The sequence below is a fragment of the Salmo salar genome, chromosome ssa23, assembly GCF_905237065.1.
Source record: "Salmo salar chromosome ssa23, Ssal_v3.1, whole genome shotgun sequence".
Lineage (NCBI taxonomy): Eukaryota > Metazoa > Chordata > Actinopteri > Salmoniformes > Salmonidae > Salmo > Salmo salar.
Window position 1 is genome coordinate 1,687,208 of NC_059464.1, and position 17,787 is coordinate 1,704,994.

At 43.7% G+C, this 17,787-nt stretch overlaps 1 protein-coding gene across 4 annotated transcripts in view; it reads left to right on the forward strand.

The window, feature by feature from the left end:
• LOC106583928 (protein cramped-like) overlaps nucleotides 1-17,787 on the forward strand; it is a 54,475-nt gene that overhangs the window by 24,720 nt on the left and 11,968 nt on the right. For all 4 annotated transcript variants that reach the window (XM_014168603.2, XM_014168602.2, XM_014168599.2 and 1 more), the window contains exons 6-15: nucleotides 21-69; nucleotides 2,048-2,133; nucleotides 2,379-2,502; nucleotides 8,759-8,840; nucleotides 9,128-10,273; nucleotides 10,613-10,787; nucleotides 10,989-11,152; nucleotides 15,155-15,229; nucleotides 15,337-15,418; nucleotides 15,711-15,821. In XM_014168603.2, coding sequence (XP_014024078.1) covers nucleotides 21-69; nucleotides 2,048-2,133; nucleotides 2,379-2,502; nucleotides 8,759-8,840; nucleotides 9,128-10,273; nucleotides 10,613-10,787; nucleotides 10,989-11,152; nucleotides 15,155-15,229; nucleotides 15,337-15,418; nucleotides 15,711-15,821 — 2,094 coding nt within the window. The remainder of the gene's footprint in view (nucleotides 1-20; nucleotides 70-2,047; nucleotides 2,134-2,378; nucleotides 2,503-8,758; nucleotides 8,841-9,127; nucleotides 10,274-10,612; nucleotides 10,788-10,988; nucleotides 11,153-15,154; nucleotides 15,230-15,336; nucleotides 15,419-15,710; nucleotides 15,822-17,787) is intronic.

Genomic DNA, 17,787 nt, shown 5'->3' on the forward strand with positions numbered 1-17,787 from the left:
AACTCTGTTGTTGTTCATAGTGATGGACGATAAGAACGTGGCCAAGCTTAACGAGCTCATCCAACAGGGGTAAGACCGACACAAACATTTTACCAATGTAACCACAGCTTTTTGAAATATACCTATTTTTTTCCTAAACTTTGTAGTTGATTTGCTTAAAAATAGTTTATACATTTTGAAATAAACCGTTATATACACCAGTTTATTATGTACACCAATTTGGTACCTGGTCGGTACCCCCTTTTGCCTCTAGAACAGCCTAAATTCTTCGGGGGATGGATTCTACAAGTCAGAAACGTTCCACAGGGCTGTTGGTCCATGCTGACGCGATGGCATCACGCAGTTGCTGCAAATTGGACGGCAGTACATTGCCTCCACCAACCTGTATCGTTGACACCAGGCAGGATGGGTCCATGGACTCATGCTGCTTACGCCCATTCCTTACTGTGCCATCAGCATGACGCAACAAGAATCGGGATTCGTCGGACCAGGCAATGTTTTTCCACTCTTCATTTGTCCAGTGTTGGTGATCCATGTGCCCACTGGAGCCGCTTCTCCGTGTTTTTAGCTGATTGGAGTGGAACCCGGTGTGGTCAACTGCTGCAATAGCCCATCCCGGACAAGGATCGATGAGTTGTGCATTCCAAGATGCTGTTCTGCACACCACTGTTGTATTGCGCCAACATTTGTCTGTGGCCCGCCTGTTAGCTTGCACAATTCTTGCCATTCTCCTTTGACCTCATCAACAAGCTGTTTTCGCCCACAGGACTGCCACTGCCAATGTTTATTTGTTTTGTCGCACCATTCTCGGGAAACCCTAAACTGTCGTGCATGAAAATCCCATGAGGGCTGCCGTTACTGGATCCGGCAAGCCTGGCACAGACAATCATACCACGCTCCAAGTCGCTTATGAGACTCGCTTTACCCATTCTAATGTTCAATCAAGCAGTAACTGAATGCCTGTCTGCCTGCTTTATATTGCAAGCCACGGCCACGTGACTCACTGTCTGTAGGAGTGAGCCATTTTTGTGAACAGGGGGGTGTACCTAATAAACTGGCTGGAGTGTGGTTATATACTGAACAAAAATATAAGTGTAACGTGTTGGTCCTATCTTTCATGAGCTGAAATAAGATCCCAGACATTCTCTCAAATGTGTGCACGAAGTTGTTTACATCCCTGTTGGTGAGCATTTTTCTTTTGCCATGATAATCCATCCACCTGACAGGTGTGGCATATCAAGAAGCTCATTAAATGGCATGATCTTTGCACAGGTGCACCTTGTTCTGGGGGTCAATAAAAGGCCACTCTAAAATGTACAGATTTGTCACACAACACAATGCCACAGATGTCTCAAGTTGAGGAAGCTTGCAATTGGCATGCTGACAGCAGGAATGTCCACCAGAGCAGTTAGCAGAGAATTGAATGTTCATTTCTCTACCACAAGCTGCCTCCAACTTTGTTTAGAGAATTTGGCAGTACATACAACCGGCCTCACAACCGCAGACTACATGTAATCAGGACAGACCAGAACCTCCACGTCCTCCTTCATTTGCATGATTGTCTGAGACCAGCCAACCGGGCAGCTGATGAAACTGAGTAGTATTTCTGTCTGTAATAAAGCCCTTTTGTGGAAAGAAACTCATTCTGATTTGCTGGGCCTGGCTCCCCCAGTGGGTGGGCAGCTTATGGTAAAGAAATTAACATGAACGTTTCTGGCAACCGCTCTGGTGGACCTAACTGCAGTCAGCATGACAATTGCACGCTTCCTCTCAACTTGAGACTTATTGTCCCCAGCACAAGGTGCCCTTGTGTAATGATCATGCTGTTTAATCAGCTTCTTGATATTCCATAGTCAAAAAAATGACACAAATAAGCTCTTTGTGCATATGGAACATTTCAGGATTTTTTATTATTTCAGCTCATGAAACATGGGATCAACACTTTACATGTAGACTTTTTATTTTTATCCAGTGTAGATAGTTGTGCAATTGCTATTTGGGTGTAGTTTGTGTGTTTTGTGGTTCTCATGGTTCTGTATTCTCCCAGGGCGACCACAGTGCGTTCTAAAGGCAGGAACCTGCGCATCAAAGCTCCCATGTGCCGTGCGCTCAAGAGGCTGTGTGACCCAGATGGTGAGTGTACACACAAACAGGCACACAGTGACACACTCACACAGCAGGAAGAGGGAAGAAGGGGATGTTGAGGAGTCATGCATATGGGCAGGAGGGGATGGATTTCCATGGTAGTACTCAGGAAAGGGGCGGTATGAGTAAGTGGTGATTATGATGCTGATCATCTCAGGACCGGAGAGAACAAATCTTATCCTACTTTCCTTTTACACCTCCCTTTCTATATTGCTTGCTCACTCTCTCTCAAGGAGTGAGTGATGAAGAGGACCAGAAGCCTGTGCGTCTACCTCTGAAGGTTGCCGTGGAGCTGCAGCCGCGTAGCAACCACTCCTGGGCCCGTGTCCAGAGTCTGGCCCATAATCCCCGCCTCAGGTCAGTGTCAACTGACTAAAGACCATGTCCTTTCCAATGCCTTTGACACTGTTGACAATCACATTCTCATTCAAAGGTAGGCCTGGACCAGGCTTCTTGCAAGGGGTTTTAGCATTATGTCACCAGGACACTGTTTTCTGATGGTGTTAATCTAGCTCCCTGGATATTACAAAAGGTGTACTGCAGGGTCAGTATTGGGACCGGTTCTCTTTACTATTTAAATAAATACATCTGTGTTAAAACTTGTAATATTAATCTGTATGTAGACAATACTGTTATGCATTCCATTGCCCCAACTGTAGATGTTGTGTTGAGCTGCAATCTGACTTTGTTGCCTTACAACAAGCACTGGTTGGTTTAAAACACCTATGTAATGTGGGCAAGACTAAATGTATTTTATCGAATTCTCGCAATTTTTTTTAATTTCAGATGGACTACATATTTATTCATTGAGTGTTTGTCCCATAGATCGGGTTCCTGCCTATAAATGTCTGGGAATTTATATTCAAATAAAAGTTTATTGGTCACATACACATGGTTAGCAGATGTTAATGCGAGTGTAGCGAAATGCTTGTGCTTTTAGTTCTGGCTGTGCAGTAATATCTAACAATTCCCCAACAACTACCTAATACACACATCTAAAGGGGTGAATGAGAATATGTACATATAATATATGGATGAGCGATGGCCATGAGTTATGTAAAGATTATTAAAGTGGCATTGTTTAAAATGACTAGTGATTGACTTTAGTGATCATTGTTTAGCAGTCTGATGGCCTTGCGATAGAAGCTGTTTATCCAGTCTTGGCAAACGTTTAAAAAACATACTGATGCGCTAATTAAAAAGCTAAGATTTTAAAGTGGGATTATTTTTTTTGAACTATTGTAGATCTTGCCTCTCCCTAAACCGCAAGAAGCAGATTGAACAGTCAACTTTCCTGCCAGTTCTTGACTATGGTGACACCATTTAGCAGAATGCAGCAGCCACTACTCTTAATCCTTTGGATGCAGTCGTAACATAGCGCCCTTCGCTTTATCACAGGTGACAATTTTAATACTCATCACTGTATCAAAAGGTTGGCGGATTTTCATTAATTTCCCGTAGATCACTTCACTATTCCCATTTTGTTTACCAAGGTCTACGTCACAAAATTCTGACTTACCTAACTTCATTGTTGAAGTATAAAAACATGCGTTACCAAACCCGTTCACAGGGTTGGTTAACTGTTGAAGTTCTTTGGGTCTCCATCTAATTAAGTAAATCTGCTTTTAGTTTGAATGCACCTCACTGCTGGAACAATTTACAAAACGCATTACAATTGGATGTTCTGGTGCGCTCAGGCAATTTAAAACGTTGATTTGAGGACCTTGTAGCTGAGTTGGGTTGTGGCGGTCATGAAATTGTCAGCTGGTGATTTGTCAAGCAAATAACTGCAGGTCTCATGGTAATTGACCGATTAATTAACAAAAACCCATTTAGCATCTCCTGGCTTCCACACACAGCCTACAAGCCACTGATGCAGACATTTGGAACATCCACATTTTAAAAAGTCTAATGAATCCATTTAATATAGCCTACACATCACAATAAATCAATTATTTAATTTAGATGGGTCTCTTGCGTCTGCAAGAGCAGAAAGAGACTCTTAACAAGGAACTTTGGTCCCAAATGAGGACCCAGCCAAGAAGAGATCAACATCCGACGAGCTTCTCCTTCACGTCTCTATGGATTAAAATGACAATTTTAATCCATACAAATCATTAAAATCCAGACAGAAAATATTTACACAAGAAGCAACCTAATATCACACAGTCAACCTCTCAGTCATTTAGTAAGTTCACCATTCTGCCATTCTTACTGAGAGAGCTAGTCATAGAGGGAGTGAGGTTGGGAGTGGCTGAAAGACTGAAGTGCATGTGTGTTTGTGTACTATACTGTATGAGATATCTTCGGCAAAATCATTCGCAAGGAGATTCCTGCAAAAATATTATTTGAAGATGTATAGCCTTAGACCGTCGTGAGACAGGTTAGTTTTACCCTGCAGGTCTCATGGTAATTGACCGATAATTAACAAAAACCCATTTAGCATCTCCTGGCAGAGATTACAGCTGTGAGTCTTTCTGGGTAATTCTCTAAGAACTTTGCACACCTGGATTGCACAATTTGTGTACATTATATTTTTTGCATGTTTTGGAATACACAAAATCATTCAAATCCAGACAAAATATTTACACAAGAAGCAACCTAATATCACACCATGTCAAGTAATGCAAGTCGAAGAAAATGTAGTCTTATTTCAGAAGAATAGAATAACTCTGCGTAGAATACTCTGCGTTGTCCTTATGTTAGGCTCTGATCTGACTATGCCATATATGTCTGTGGGCTACATTAGTTTATTTAGCAGACAAGATTTGCTTTGAAGTCATGGCATTATTTTATAGTAATGAAGAGTCAATTTAACATAGCTGAATAAAATAGAAAGGATATTTTCTCAACGATATGAGGGAGTGTGTATATGCAGCTATTGCATTGAGCTGTTAACAAAGACAGGTCCTCTTATATGTCTAATTTTAGAGTTATTTCTGGAACTTTAGTTGTGATACAAACGTTGGGCTATATGTTTAGACTTTTAATACATTCTAAGGCTGCATGATGCAACTCTAATTGATTTGAAAAAAATACTATGGAAGGCATGAGCTCCGCTTTGTTTTTTTGTGCAGGCTGCACACTCCAACAGTCTCTCATTCACAATTTGACAAGGACTTGAATATATTCTCACCAGGCCTAGAATTTCCCGGCCGCATCCCCTTTGTGTCGCCGTAATGCCCTCCAAAAAAATCCATTCCTTTTTTCGCCCTGAATACAATAATTATAGTTCCCTTCTCCTGGCTGCGTGCTCCAAAGCACCTCTCAGATATTTAAGTTCTTAGTAGCCAGTGCCCATCACGTGATCGGGTCTACATTTACTTTTCGTCAGCCAACAAGATGAGTAGGCTTAACAAATATCAAAAGCACTAGCCTATGTCAATCTACTATCCCCCATAGTACAAAAGTTGACCTATTCTGTGCATTTTAAATAAATATTTCAAACATTGTCTGGGACAGTTGTGGGATGCGATAGACCCCAAACTAATACAACCACTAGCTTCAAAAAACGTAAAAGCAATGAGGCTGACGCAACAGATCAGACCATTTAGGTTCAAATGTTGATAAACTATTAGGGTATTTCTTCACATTATAAGCTCAGCAATGTGCACACCGCAGTAGGCTATAAGCGTGACTGTTCCAAAATGCAATCAATTTGCCAGAAAACACCATTCTCAAAAGCAATCACAAATGCGATTATGCATGTAATGCTTTTATTATAAATGTGTATTTTTATGGTGGCAATGATTTACATTTACATTTTAGTCATTTAGCAGACGTTCTTATCCAGAGCGACTTACGGTAGTGAATTAGTACATTTCATACTTCTTTTTTTTCCCCCCGTACTGGTCCCCCGTGGGAATCGAACCCACAACCCTGGCGTTGCAAACGCCATGCTCTACCAACTGAGCCACATGGGACCGTGTGATCTTCCCCAAAGGTGAAACTCACGCGCTGCGCATGTATGCCAGTTAGGCTAGACAACCATTGTAAAGCAGATTAGTATGCTTCATTTTAAGAAGGTATGTGGTCACTTAAGTTATGATACAACCTTATCAAAACATATAGGCCTATGTGCAACTATGATTTTGAGAGAGTGTATTTCATTTTTTTAGACGTGCTGTTTCTTGACTGCACACAAGCTGGGCATCATTCACAAGTGATAGGCTAATATTGTCACCCATCAGACTATTCTTAATTTAATATTGTCTTTACATATACTAAATCATGTGTCAATTCTTATTTAAAATGGACTATTAAGCACCTGTCTCAACAGGGGCAAGTTGAAAAATACATGTAATCTATGCACTTAAATAGTGAATGGAGGACGCTTTTCCCGTGGTTCATTTTCATGCCAGCCAGGTATGCTATACTCCTGTTGTGAAGAGAAGCAATATGCTTAATATTAAGAAAATGTGTAAATAAATATAGTAAGCCTAGCCTATTGAAAGCTGATAGTAGCCTCTGTTAAAAAGACAATATCAATACTCTCATGCAATTGCATAGCCTTTAGAAATATTGCTTAACCTCTAAGGGCTAGGTGGGACGCTAGCGTCCCCCCCGTGGTGCACTCCATCAACAGCAGGTGCATTTCAAGAGCGGCAAATTTGAATCCAAATAAATGTCAAAATTCAAATTTTTCAAACATACAACTATTTTACACCCTTTGAAAGATAAACATCTCCTTAATCTAACCACGTTTTACGATTTCAAAAAGGTTTTACGGCGAAAGCATAAATTTAGAGTATGTTAGGACAGTACATTTACAAGAGTTGTGTGTAATGTTTTGTCAATTAAAAGACAGGGTCACCAAAACCATAAAACCAGCTAAAATGATGCACTAACCTTTTACAATCTCCATCAGATGACACTCCTAGGACATTATGTTAGACAATGCATGCATTTTTAGTTCTATCAAGTTCATATTTATATCCAAAAACAGCGTTTTACTATGGCATTGATGTTGAGGAAATCGTTTCCCTCCAATAACCGGCAGTCAAGTCAACACCACAAATTAAATAATTAAAATTAGAAAACATTGGTAAAATATTATATTGTCATTTAAAGAATTATAGATTTACATCTCTTGAACGCAATCAACTTGCCAGATTTAAAAATAACCTTACTGGGAAATCACACTTTGCAATAATCTGAGCACTGCGCCCAGAAAAATACGCGTTGCGATACAGACTAGACGTCATGTTGGGGAGATCTAAAATCGAAAATACTATGTAAATAATCCATTACCTTTGATTCTCTTCATCAGATGTCACTTCCAGGTATCACAGGTACATAACGAATGTAGTTTTGTTCAAAAAAAGCTCATCATTTATGTCCAAAAATCTCCGTCTTGTTAGCACATGATCTAAGCCAGCCGGTCTTCTCGTCATGAACGAGGGGAAAAAATATATTTACGTTCGTTCAAACATGTCAAACGTTGTATAGCATAAATCATTAGGGCCTTTTTTAACCAGAACATGAATAATATTCAAGGTGGACGAATGCATACTCTTTTATAACGTATTGGAACGAGGGTACCCAACATGAACTCGCGCGCCAGGTGTCTAATGGGCCATCATCGTTCCATGGCTCTTGTTCGGTCAGATCTCCCTCCAGAAGACTCAAAACACTTTGTAAAGGCTGGTGACATCTAGTGGAAGCAATAGGAAGTGCCCAAATATTCCTCAGCCCCTGTGTTTTTCAATGGGATAGGTTTAAAGGTAATAGAACACATCAGGTATCCACTTCCTGTCAGAAAATGTCTCAGGGTTTTGCCTGCCAAATGAGTTCTGTTATACTCACAGACACCATTCAAACAGTTTTAGAAACTTTAGTGTTTTCTATCCATATATAATAAGTATATGCATATTCTAGTTACTGGGTAGGATTAGTAACCAGATTAAATCGGGTACATTTTTTTTATCCAGCCGTGCAAATACTGCCCCCTAGCCCTAACAGGTTAACAAGAGCGTGGTCTCTCATGAAGTGTTTTTGATAAAATGTTAGATATTTTGCAATGTCAGAGTGATTAGAGGGACAATAGAGTGCTGAATACCATGCAGTTAGCAAGTTTGGTAGGCTACTAATGCCGCATTAGAGCTCGGAGAAGCCTAATTACCGTGACTAAATGGTCACGTGGAATTTGACTGCGGTCGTGACTTGTGACCGCCGGTGTGGAGGTAATACGGTCACCGTAACAGCGCTAATTGTAACTGTATTTCCCAAATTTTGTTGGTGTTTGCTGTATTACTGTGATCAGGGCACCCTGTAGAATGAGCCTGGTCTCAATGGGTTTTCCTTGAATGAATAAATAATAGATTAAGTTTTTTTTGAAACAATAGAACATTAGGCGTGTTTGCAAAGCCCATCTTACGTTCAATCTTGATGCTTCTGTGACACCCAACCCTGACTTTTGTATCCCCATACATAGTGGCCATTACATGAAGTGTATTGTCATTATCATATTTTGGTTTAAAGATGGGTTTTGCTAGGTTGTATAGTGCTGAACATGCCCCTGTCAGTGTTTGAGCTTTGTTGTCTACAGGAGCTGTCTTTGCTGAGAAATGTAAATATTTTCGAACATTGTCCATTCTTCTGTGCGGTGATGTAGGATGGTGGTGGAGCTGCATAGGAAGGTGTCCAGCCTGATTGAGTTCCTGAAACAGAAGTGGGACGTCCAGGACCAGCTCATCGTATCCTTCCACATCATAGCAGTCATGTCATGCCCATCTTATAGCACTTAGACCACAACCTAACTGGTACATTTTTTTTTTTTTTTTTTAATCTGGTCGAGTATAGAATCGCATGAAATTAGCACCAGACAATCAGCTGGTGAAAAGTCTCAATTGAGCTGATCCATAGTACTTCAAGAGATCAACAGATATATTTAGCCTAGTTGATGCTCAATTCTTGTTTTTGTTTATTTTACTTTGAATCTACTGCTTCTCTGCTGACCCTCCCTTGACCATACTGTGTTCAGCTGAAGAGCTTGCAGGAGCGTGAGGCGTTAGAGGGAACCCAGCAGCACAGTGGTAGCGGCAGCCCTGCTCTCCCCTGCAGAGCAGACGAGGACCTGTTCCTGTACCCAGCTGAGACCAGCACCCTGACCGCCCTGCCCAGCGTAGCCCGTGTGGTCCACTCCAAGGCCTCCTGCACCGTCCACTGGCAGGAGAGCGGCAAGCCCCGGCCCGGCCCCAAGGAGCTGATCCCCACCGCCCAGATTCTGGGCATCCAGGGGTCCCCGCTCCTCCCCCGGGGGGGCGTGGCCAAACCTGGGCGGGGCGGTGGTGGTGGGGATGCTCGACGGGTAGGGGGCGAGACCCCTGTATCTACGGCCGAAGGAGGAACGTTGGGAGGAGGAGCAGGGCCAGAGCACAAGAATCTGAACCAGATAACATCTCCTCCTGTACGTCCTCTTCCTTCTCCTTCGTCTTTGCTGCTGTTGTCTATGGCTCAGAAACAGGAGGGTGGTGCAGCCACGGGGCAGGTGGAAGGGGAGAAGGGGCTGGGGGGAGGACCAGGGGTAGGGAAGGCCTTGGGGGCCAAGGAAGGTGATGGGGACTCCAATTCTCAGGGCCAGGGGGGAGGTTCTTGCTCTGCTACTGAGCCGTGCAGGCATGAAGAGCGGACCCCAGGGGTTAACGGCAGTGACAGTGCCTCTCCAGAGAGGAACTTCCTCCCCCTGTTGGACCCCCTGGTTCCCACCACACCTCCACCGGCAACGGTACCGCGACAGGTGGAGGACGTTCCTCCAGACCAGGGGCAGGGGTGGACAGCAGCCCCAGGAAAAGAGGAGTGTGGTGGAGGAGGCAGCACCCCAACCCCGGTGTCTGGCGGTCGGTCGGCCCAGCGGATCTGTGATGAGGGCTGGAGCTCGCGGGGGTCAGACAGCAACGTGACTCTGGCAGAGCTGTACCTGATGCTGGGGAAACCTGGGAAACTGCAGCTGGTGTACGAGTGGCAGCCGGCTTCTGTGGCAGCCCCGGAGCTGGGGGAGGAGGGGCTACAGGGACCAGGGCAAACATGCCCACAGCAACAGTCACCACGCCCTCTGCCCCCACCCTCCACCCACCGCGTCCTGCGCTGTCTCCTCCGGCTGGTATCATCAGAGGTCAACCCCAAACCTGTGAGTCAACACCGCCTAGTGGGGCAAATTCTTCATAGCCACTGGCCACATTCAAATTCTCTACACTTTCCCCGACGTGGTCACTCCTGCACTCTCCCTCGTGGATTTAAAAGTGATTGACTGATGTGAGGATTATGGTGGTAACTCACTCTAGCCATGCTTACACCAAACATTTTAAATGCATGAAGGGGAGGGAACGAGTGCACACTTCTGAAGAAGGGTAGAGAATCGGGTTGAAGACACTGTTGGGGACTTTGTAAACAGATTATGCGATTTATATATAGCCTTAAGTCATTTTTTCTTTGAATGTTCTCTCCCATGTTCTTTCCTCTCCTCCAGGCTCCAGATCTGTGCTCCACAGCCACGTCTCCGGTAAAGCCATCCCAGGAGGAACAGTCCCTCACCCCCCCAGGCAAGGCCCCGGCTGTGGGGGTACGGAGCCCCAACTGTGGACGACTGCCGCCCCTGGGGGTCCGAGCTGCAAAGCTGATGTTACCAAACACTGGCTTGTCCGGTAGCTTACCAAACTCCTCTCACAAGAAAATGCACATAAACACACAACCTACACTTATTGAAACTTCTCCAGTAACTCCAAAGTTTTAGGTCAGAGGACCAATTCTTGAAGTAGTGTTTGTCTTTTACCTGTATCTTTATATGACATCTCATGTACACCGATACTAATTAACTGTAACCTTGGCTTTGAATCACTCCTCAGGTCGTAACCTCCCGCGGTCTCTGCTGGTGTCCGGGGGGGACTCAGATGGTGGGGTGTTTGCTGTTCCCACCACCCTGCCCCCCAACAGCTCCCGACACTCCCGCATGTTCTCTCCCAACAAGGAGGCCGAGCTCGCTTTCCGACAACAGCTCGACTCCATCAGCGTAAGGACATTTTGCGTACTCTCACCATATTGTCTTTCTCAGAACAATAAGCTAGCTGGACTCTTCATCCCTCCTTATAATTTTATTTTCCCTATTCAGGGATGCAAACTCACCTCTTATCAGCGATTTCCAATATACAGTGCATTCGGAAAGTATTCAGACCCCTAGATTTTTTACCACATTTTGTTACCTTACAGCCTTATTCTAAAATTGATTAAATGATTATAAAAAATAAAAAATCTCAATCGACACACAATACCCCATAATGACAAAGTGAAAACAAGCTTTTGGAAAAGTTTGCAAATATATTAAAAATATGAAACAGATTCCTTATTCAGAACCTTTGCTATGAGACTCGAAATTGAGATCAGGTGCATCCTGTTTACCTTGATCGTCCTTGATGTTTCTACAACTTGATTGGAGTCCGCCTGTGGTAAATTCAATTGATTGGACATGATTTGGAAAGGCACACCTGTCTATATAAGGTCCCACATTGGACTGTGTATGTCAGAGCAAAAACCAAGCCATGAGGTGGAAGGAATTATCCGTAGAGCTCTGAGACAGGATTGTGTAGAGGCACAGATCTGGGGAAGGGTACCAAAAAAATGTCTGCAGCATTGAAGGTCCCCAAGAACACAGTGACCTTCATAATTATTAAATGGAAGAAGTTTGGAACCACCAAGACTCTTCCTAGAGCTGGCCGCCCAGCCAAACTGAGCAATCGTTAAAGGGCCTGGTCAGGGAGGTGCCCAAGAACCCGATGGTCTCACTAACAGAGTTCCTCTGTGGAGCTGGTTGTCCTTCTGGAAGCTTCTCTCATCTCTGCAGCACTCCACCAATCAGGCCTTTTATACTAGAGTGGCCAGATGAAAGCCACTCCTCAGTAAAAGGCACATGACAGCCAGCTTGGAGTTTGCCAAAAGGCACCTAAAGGACACTCAGACCATGAGAAACAAGATTCTCTGGTCAGATGAAACCAAGATTGAACTCTTTGGCCTAAATTCCATGTGTCACGTCTGGAGAAAACATGGCACCATCCCTACTGTGAAGCATGGTGGTGGCAGCATCATGCTGTGGGATGTTTTTCAGCAGCAGAGACTGGGGAACTAGTCAGGATCGAGGCACAGATGAACGGAGCATAGTACAAAGATCCTTGATGAAAACCTGCTCCAGAGTACTCAGGACCTCAGACTGGGGCGAAGGTTTACTTTCCAACAGGACAATGACCCAAAGCACACAGGCAAGACAATGTAGGAGTGGCTTCGGGACAAGTCTCTGAATGTCCTTGAGTGGCCCTGCCAGTGCCCGGACTTGAACCCGATCGAGCATCTCTGGAGAGACCTGAAAATACCTATGCAGCGACGCTCCCCATCCAACCTGATAGAGCTTGAAAGCATCTACAGAGAAGAATGGGAGAAACCCCCCAATACAGGTGTGCCAAGCTTGTAGCGTCATACCCTAGAAGACTCGAGGCTAATCGCTGCCAAAGGTGCTTCAACAAAGTACTGAATAAATGGTCTGAATACTTATGTAAATGTGATATTTCAGATTATTTTTAATCTTTTTTTTGCTTTGTAGGATTTGTGTGTAGATTGATGAAGAAAAAAACAATTTCATCCATTTTTAGAATAAGGCGTAACAAAATGTGGAGAAAGTCAAGGGGTCTGAATACTTCCGAATGCACTGTACGTGGCTAGGTCTGTTTCCACTATAGGCAATTGACAAGCCCCTTTCTACCATGAATTGGTGCACGTTACATAATTTTATAAACTATGTTGCGGGCCATTTTAAACTAAACTCAGCAAAAAAAGAAACGTCCTCACTGTCAACTGCATTTATTTTCAGCGAACGTAACGTGTAAATATTTGTATGAACATAAGATTCAACAACTGCGACATAAACTGAACAAGTTCCACAGACATGTGACTAACAGAAATTGTATGTGTCCCGAACAAAGGGGGGATCAAAAGTAACAGTCAGTATCTGGTGTGGCCACCAGCTGCATTAAGTACTGCAGTGCATTCCCTCCTCATGGACTGCACCAGATTTGCCAGTTCTTGCTGTGAGATGTTACCCCACTCTTCCACCAAGGCACCTGCAAGTTCCAGGACATTTCTGGGGGGGAATGGCCCTAGCCCTCACCCTCTGATCCAACAGGTCCCAGACGTGCTCAATGGGATTGAGATCCGGGCTCTTCGCTGGCCATGGCAGAACACTGACATTCCTGTCTTGCAGGAAATCAGCCATACTGCTCGTTCTGTGCGTGGTGGCATTGTCATGCTGGAGGGTCATGTCAGGATGAGCCTGCAGGAAGGGTACCACATGAGGGCGGAGGATGTTTTCCCTGTAACGCACAGCGTTGAGATTGCCTGCAATGACAACAAGCTCAGTCCGATGATGCTCTGACCCCCAAACCGCCCCAGACCATGACGGACCCTCCAGCTCCAAATCGATCCTGCTCCAGAGTACAGGCCTTGGTGTAACGCTCATTCCTTCGACGATAAACTCGAATTCGACCAACCCTGGTGAGACAAAACTGCGACTCGTCAATGAAGAGCACTTTTTGCCTGTCCTGTCTGGTCCAGCGACGGTGGGTTTGCCCATAGGCGACGTTGTTGCCGGTGATGTCTGGTGAGAACCTGCCTTACAACAGGCCTACAAGCCCTCAGTCCAGGCTCTCTCAGCCTATTGCGGACAGTCTGAGCACTGATGGCGGGATGGTGCGTTCCTGGTGTAACTCGGGCAGTTGTTGTTGCCATCCTGTACCTGACCCGCAGGTATGCTGTTCAGATGTACCGATTCTGTGCAGGTGTTACACGTGGTCTGCCACTGCGAGGACGATCAGCTGTCCGTCCTGTAGCGCTGTCTTAGGCGTCTCACAGTACGGATATTGGAATTTATTGCCCTGACCACATCTGCAGTCCTCATGCCTCCTTGCAGCATGCCTAAGGCATGTTCACGCAGATGAGCAGGGACCCTGGGTATCTTTCTTTTGGTGTTTTTCAGAGTCAGTAGAAAGGCCTCTTTAGTGTCCTAAGTTCTCATAACTGTGACCTTAATTGCCTACCGTCTGTAAGCTGTTAGTGTCTTAACGACCGTTCCACAGGTGCATGTTCATTCATTGTTTATGGTTCATTGAATAAGTATGGGAACAGTGTTTAAACCCTTAATTTGTATTTTTACGAATTACAATGAAGATCTGTGAAATTATCTTTGAAAGACAGGGTCCTGAAAAAGGGATGTATCTTTTTTTTGACGAGTTTACTTGTGGTTTGATAACAAATTACCTTGTTTATTAATGTTACCTGGCTAGTTAGATAACATTGTACCTTGGCTCTGCACACGCTTGGATGGTGCAGGGAAAAGGGATAGATAGCCTACTCAAAGAGATGCATCCTACCTTTGACGCATTTGTCTAATCAATGTAATTCTGAATCAAAAATATATTTTTCTGGTTTTCCTTAAATTCTGTTAGGCACCAAACTTTTGGGAGCTCTGTGTGAGGGAGAGTGTAGGCTATGTGTGCTAAGTTGTCTGAACAGTAGGCTAAAGATAGATTTGGCCTATATGAAACTGAGTGTAACCCTTACTGCCACAATGAAAATGCATATTCCTTACAACATTCCTCTAGTCTTGCCCAATCACAGGTAGGCCTTTGGATATGAGCAAATCAGATGTTTTCTGCAGTAGCCTTTTCTATTATACAGTAAAAAAGTATGAAGTTTAATCTGTTGTGTTGAGTAGAGGTGTGAATATCAAGGACAGGTTTTTGTGCAGCGCCGTGCAGAACGTATAGAAAATGTGAACAGGGTGCCTGGCAAACCCTTGTGGTGTCACGATTCTACTCGGTGTCGTGATACTTGGCCTGGTATTATGTCTTGTGTGGAAGTTGGTGTTGTAACAACCTCATTCTAAAAAAAGGCACATTTTCTCGCAGTTCAGATGCATCTTTTTTCTTCACCTTTTTGGGTCCTCACCAGTTTGCATCTCTCCCTCTTACAGTTGCAGTCAGACATTTTCCTGCCGAAACAAAGGAAAAACAGGAGCCGGCCACTTCGAAAGCCCCTCGTGGTCCAGGTAAGTCTCATCTTAGTTCGTTGTTTGGTGTACCTATTGAGTTGTTCTTAGTACATCTTGAAATCTGAACAGATTGTTTTAATGTGAAATTGTTTGTTCCTCCTCAGAGAACCCTGCTCCCCCGCACCACTGGAGACACTCCTCAACACGTCTGCTCCTTCTCCATCCTCTCCAACTCATCTGCCACTGGTATGCCACCTGTCAACTAACCCATACACCTAGTTAAATTATAAATTAATCAGAAAACATGCTTTTACTTATCTAATCACATGAAGGAAGTAGGCATGTTTGAAGAATCGTAACAACATATTTTTTTGTCTTTATGCTGCAGGAATAAAAAGCACTGGAGAGCAGTAATATTCTGTGTTCGGGCCCAAAAATGTTTTATCCAACTATCTAAACAGGGCTGGAAATAATCAACCACACTCACCTCCATAGTTTGGACTTGACTGACTTTTTCTTCTTACCGTCTCCCCCTCAGGAACAGGCTCTTTCCGGCCAATCCAGCCCCGTCTCTCTCCCTCCACCCGTCCCCCCCTCCCCAGAACTCCGCCCATCACATCTGGCCCTAGGATGTCCAGTCAGCTCTCCAGTACGTACCTCTTCTCTCTACCTGTTCAGGGCCTGAAACTAACTTTTTGGTCCACCAGCCACTCAGATTTTTTTTGCCAGTCGTACAAAAATTGGACACCAAAAATAATAAAACCAATGAGCATGTTTTGATGTTTCTAAAACATATGTATTACTAGTAAGAAGTAATGTGGTATATTGCTTTATTTTGTTTCATTGTTTGTTACCGGAGTCTTTTAACCAAAATATCAGATGAGACCAAAAATGTCACCTGCCCCTTTAAGAGGTGGAAGTTACCGTGGTAACGTGACTCATGTTTGTGCCTGTGAGATTAAGAGAGTTGTGACTAGTAGTCTTGTAGTTCATACTGCACCCCCTGGCTTTCTGTCTGACTCCCACATGCTACCAGAAGAACTGGTCCCAAACCCAACCGCAGTCCTGTAATGTTATTTTAGGCATATGTGACACGCTCATTTGCCAGCAATGGTCCCACTAATTCTGCGCCCTATAGGCAATATCAAAATCTGCAAAAACAACCTAAGAAATAGGTTAAATGACCTGAGGTTCTCTTGTGGCCCAGTAATACAGATACCCTAATATATCAGCCAATATGCTAGGCGTTGTTTGAAGAGCACGGAGTTGGAGAGACTTCCATTTTCTCTTGAGCTAAGTTTTAGGAGTGGGACTATTTTCAGACTGATACAAATATTGGTGATCAATACATATTTCTAGGCAATGCAGTGAACTATATCCTAATCATATTTAGGAACTACATTTCCTTGGAACGATAACTGCCCCGTGCTTCTCTGCCCATGCATAGGCTATAGAGTACGCGATTTAATTGAGACCACACTCGCAACTGATCTCACACACATGGCTATTGAACTTGAAGCAGCAAGAATGATGACAGCGGACACTTTCTCTTGAGCTATGTTTTGCATATAGACTATAGCGTACTTTTTTTTTTTTTTTAGGAGGGTGATTTGCAAGCAGAGGCAAACGAGTTACTAATATTTATTGAAAATGAATGCTTGCTCACTATGGTAGCTTGTGCACGTGTTGCGCCTTTTCGTTTTCAATTATCACTTTTTATATTTTTATTGCATCTCAATTTGTGGGTTGAGCACCCTCCACTTTCCATTATCAATATTTATTTTGACACAGTTGTAAACTAATCATATTTAAGTTACTTTCCTTGGAAAATTAACTACTCTTTCAATGAGACCACACATACTAGGTACACTTGATCTCGCACACCCAACAAGGAGAGGAAAGGTAGGCTACTGAAGTTGAAGCAGCGTGTGAATAATGCGACAAAGATGAGCTTTTAATACAAATGGTAGGCTAACGCATACAAAGCAGGAAGACGACTGTTTCCAGATCCCAAAGTCTTCTGACTGCTTGTTCCCTGAAAACAGCTTTGTAGTGAATTTTCATTAATAATACAAGAAAAGGGACCTTGAAAAATGCAAACTGCGGCGCAATGATCTGTCGGTACCCGCAGCTTTCTACCGCGTCGTCTTCTCTTCCATACCAGTTGAAACTCAAACATTGAAAAACAACTTAGCTTGTGAACGAAACAATGTAAATAGCCAAGAAACACAAAGACAAAGTCTCACTTATGCCTGTGCACAGCACAGTGTTGCTGCGCATTTCAGGATTTATGGTTCTTTGACTTTGTGCGATTAATTTACCAGCTAAGAAACAAAATAGCAGAAATACTTTTGAAAACAGCTACTGCATCATTTACACTATATATACAAAAGTATGTGGATAACACTTACAATTGGTGTATTCAGCTATTTCAGCCACACCCGTTGCTGACAGGTGTATAAAATCAAGCACACAGCCATGCAATCTCCATAGTGAAACATTGGCAGTAGAATGGCCTTACTGAAGAGCTCAGTGACTTTCAACGTGGCACCATCATAGGATGCCACCTTTTCCAACTAGACAGTTCGTCAAATTTCTGCCCTGCTAGAGCTGCC